Consider the following 3945-nt stretch of genomic DNA (forward strand, 5'->3'; position numbering starts at 1 on the left):
CCACGCTCGTAATAATTACCGTCGTATGCACGGCCGAAATGAAATGGCGCGAGGAAGCGGCGAGCGTTCCTTTGTATGTGTGTGTAAGCATTTTAAAATTTCGCGCCATAACATAGACCGGTGATACAGGATGTTTATTTTTGATTGTTGAAAAAATCTTTAATGCTGGATTAGAAATAAAAAAACGTGTACAAAATTGTATCTTTTTATTTATTAAATTATTAACAAACATTAAAAGTTGTTCCTTATAATTAGTTACAAATAAAAAAAAATTAATTGGTTTATTTTAATCTAAAAAAATTTCCTTTCTTTTTTCTTTTTATTGTCTTTTTAAATCTTTTCGTTTCCATTCCTTCTGAATTTTTCAAGATCAATTATAATTTTACGTCGCCTCCTTCTATTCAAAATCTGATCTGCAAAATTTATAATTGAAGCAATGGAAACAAAATACTTAAAAAGACAATAAAAATAAAGGAAAAATTTCTAGGAAAAGGATAATTTTCTAAATAATGACAATAACCATAGAATAAAAATGACCACTTTACGGAAAAAGGAAGGGTAATGGAGTTTGACACCCTATGTATGTATGTATGTATCTGAATCGGTGTTAGACCGTAGCTCAAAAAGTACTCATCAGATTTTGACAAATGAGGTGTCGATTGATTCGTCTTAACACCAGGAGTGTCATAGGCTAGTTTTTTCTATAAAAAATAGGCTACTTTAAAAAAAAAAGCCGATGAGACAGAAAAAGTTGCACTAAATAAATTGATTTCTTCACAAATAACGTACTTGCATTAGTTTTGATTCAATGAGTATTGAAATACCATTTGGCATTACAAATATTACTTAAAATAAATAAAAAATAAAATAGCAAAGATTGAATAATTAGAAATTGTTCGACCTGCTAGCGCCATCTCTTGTGTGTTGACCGTATTATTTGGAAATGCTCTAGACACGGTATTTGTCCTGAACGTGAAGTTTGAGTAATTGTCACAAGCCACCAAAAAGAGAAAAATAAAAATAAAAGTTATAAAAACTAAAACCCGACTACGGAAAAAAGCATCTGAAAAGTATGAAACAAGAATATATTCCAGAATCAACGAAATACGGTAGTGAGCATCTCCAGGTTATGGCCGTAGTCGCATGCCATTGTAAGCACTTAAATAAGCACGCATAAATCATAACGGCATGCGAATACGGCCATAACCTGGAGATGCTCACTATACCGTATTTCGTTGATTCTGGAATATATTCTTGTTTCATACTTTTCAGATGCTTTTTTCCGTAGTCGGGTTTTTTTGTGGCACGATGTTAGTTATACCTACATTAGCGACAAAATTTTATAAATTTTCGAGAGTGTGGTATTCAATCCAACATTGACCGAGACAAAGGAACTTCTGACACTTCTGGCAAACGGTGTTAACTTCTTTCCGTATTTTTTTTAAGGAGCAACGAACGCAGCGGTTTCTTTTAATTTTGTTTCTTTTGCTCCCCGCTCGATCTTCTAAAGAATCTGCATAGATTGGAAAGTGATTATCACCATCTAAGCGGAGAAGAGCAGGAGGATTATTAGCCGAGATAAGGTCAAATTTGGGTATTTCTGAGCCAGTTGCTCCGCCAATTTATATCTGAATTGCCTGTGGCTGAGGGGATTTGTGCTGTTCTCGCGATGTATGATAAAAATGTTCAAAATGCTAACATTTATTAGCCGTTTGAACACTTTCAAGTACCATTTCATCCCCCTTTTGCGTTCCATTAAGTACATGGACAGCATTTGATCTTTTAAATCTACACCGCCCATGTACTTATTGTAGTCGTGCACAACCACAGGCTTCAATATTTGTTGTCCTGCTCTTCTTCCAGGCAACATGTCCGCATTGTGGTAAGTCGACACTGTGGTTACTAATTTAACGTCTTTCCAGGATAAGACAGATACGTCACCACAGTGTCTACTTACCACTGCTGCTTTTTGAAGTTTCCTTTCGTTGAGAATTTGTATGTCCCTCGGTGTCCCCATTCTTCGCCTGTTCAGAGTTCCGATGACATCGGTCTTATTCAACTTTAAAAATCGTGTCAAAGTAACTGAATTATAAAAGTTATCCATTACAAGACAGTGACCTTTGTTGAGGAATCTTTGCATGAGCCTTAGCACCACTTTCGCACTTGCGCTCGTAAAGCCATACAAGGAGTCCTCCGCAGAGTCCCCTGTCTGTGGATATTTTTTTCCCGTGTAAACCTCAAATTTGAGCAAATAGCCTGTAACCGCCTCGCAAAGTTCATAAAATTTGATACCAAACCGTGCTGCTTTTGTACGGATACACTGAATCCAACTCAAGCGTCCTTTAAAAAGCAGCAACGATTCGTCAATGCTTATTTCTCTGCGAGGCGTGTACATGCTATTAAACTTTTTATTACAATGGTCAATGATGGGTTGTATCTTAGCAACTTTACGATCGGAACCATGAACACTGATAGTATTGTTATCGACAAAGTGCAGGAAACGCATGAGTAGCCAGTACCGTTTTATACTCATAAGTTTACGAAAACCTGGCATGGCCAGGGTACCCGTGCTCCAGTATTCACTCACACGTCCTGCGACCATCAGCGACATAAAAATCATCACCGCAAAGAGCTTGTACAGCTCATCAGTAGTGGTTTCTACCCAATCATTTAATCGAGAATGCGCCGAGATACCGTCCGGTAACTCGGATGCTTGCGCTATCGTTTGCCAGGCATACTCGTTGGTCTGTGCCACAATACTGTTCATTATATCGTGATCCCAAACATGAGTGAATAGCTTCAGAGGATCTGTTTCCTTAATATTGGGACCTCGCTCGCCTGCCTGGGAATAAACTTCCGGTTGACCTCTAAATGTACTATAATCGCTTGACCAATTGAAAGATTCAGACAGCCTCTCGTGTTCTTCGGGATCTTCCTCAACATCTTCGGCTGTCTCTTCCAGGATAGCTCGAAGCTCCTCCAGCGACATAGGTTCCTCCTCTTCCTCACTGCCCGAATCCACTCTTAGCTCCTCGCCTAATGGCCCACTGAGTATCTACAAGAGTAAATTGCCATTTATGATAATTCTTTTTGATAATGTGACAAATATAATCATATTCATTTATAATTAATCAGAGGGAGAATGCGTGCAAAACTCTAAAAATAAAAAGTAAAAAAAAATTGTTAAATATCTACCTCGGAATAAGACATATCAAGGTCATGAGGCCTTTGATTAGGCTGCCATATAGTTATATTATAAAAATAATATCATGTGTGACTGGATTTTTACACATTATATTCTATTATTATTGCGTATAAATTAATAGTATTTATTTTTGTTTCAATGATTAACTTTATCATTTAAATATTCTTGTACACTATAATAACATTTCATTGCCATGGACGCCTGTTTCATTGCCGTGCATGCATGTTTCATCGCCGTGGCACGGAATTTTCAATCTTGTATATCTCGTTAGTTTTTTAAGCTATCTGCTAGATATTAAGCAAAACTGCATATCTGATCGAAAACTTGAGAAAACACTATTTTTTATTGTTCTAAAGTTGAAGAATAAAAAATCCACGGAAATGAAGATTTTTTGGACCTGTTGAAATTCACCCTAATACATCTCAAGCGTAGGGTCACTGGATACAGCCCGCTAAGTGAAGCAGCATCGATCCCCGAGCGACTGCAGTTCCATCGCAAACTGTCCCACTTACCGACTCCTGTGACACATGTTTCTTAGATGACTTACTACACCGATGGTTTACATTCGAAACCAATTTAAAAGTCATTTCAGAGATAGAGAAGGTACAAGCTAAGTTTTATATGATAGGGGAACCCCAGTCAGAACGTAGAACCGTATATTTACCTACGTCATTAAGTGATGTAACGTTAACAAGTAGCATATTATCGGTATAAGAAAACAAAAACACTGAATACTACGG

General features: G+C 37.1%; 1 protein-coding gene across 1 annotated transcript; it reads right to left on the reverse strand.

Annotated features, from left to right (window-relative positions):
* Positions 1–1284: 1284 nt before the first annotated feature.
* LOC113506788 (piggyBac transposable element-derived protein 4-like) lies at positions 1285–3238 on the reverse strand. The gene is made up of 2 exons (XM_026889627.1): positions 3196–3238; positions 1285–3055 (listed from the first exon to the last, which is right to left on the reverse strand). The coding sequence occupies exons 1-2, from the start codon at positions 3208–3210 to the stop codon at positions 1544–1546; spliced, it is 1527 nt and encodes a 508-aa protein (XP_026745428.1). The 5' UTR covers positions 3211–3238; the 3' UTR covers positions 1285–1543.
* Positions 3239–3945: the final 707 nt, after the last annotated feature.

Source organism: Trichoplusia ni (genome assembly GCF_003590095.1).
Source record: "Trichoplusia ni isolate ovarian cell line Hi5 chromosome 25 unlocalized genomic scaffold, tn1 tig00001091_group24, whole genome shotgun sequence".
NCBI classification, from domain to species: Eukaryota; Metazoa; Arthropoda; class Insecta; order Lepidoptera; family Noctuidae; genus Trichoplusia; species Trichoplusia ni.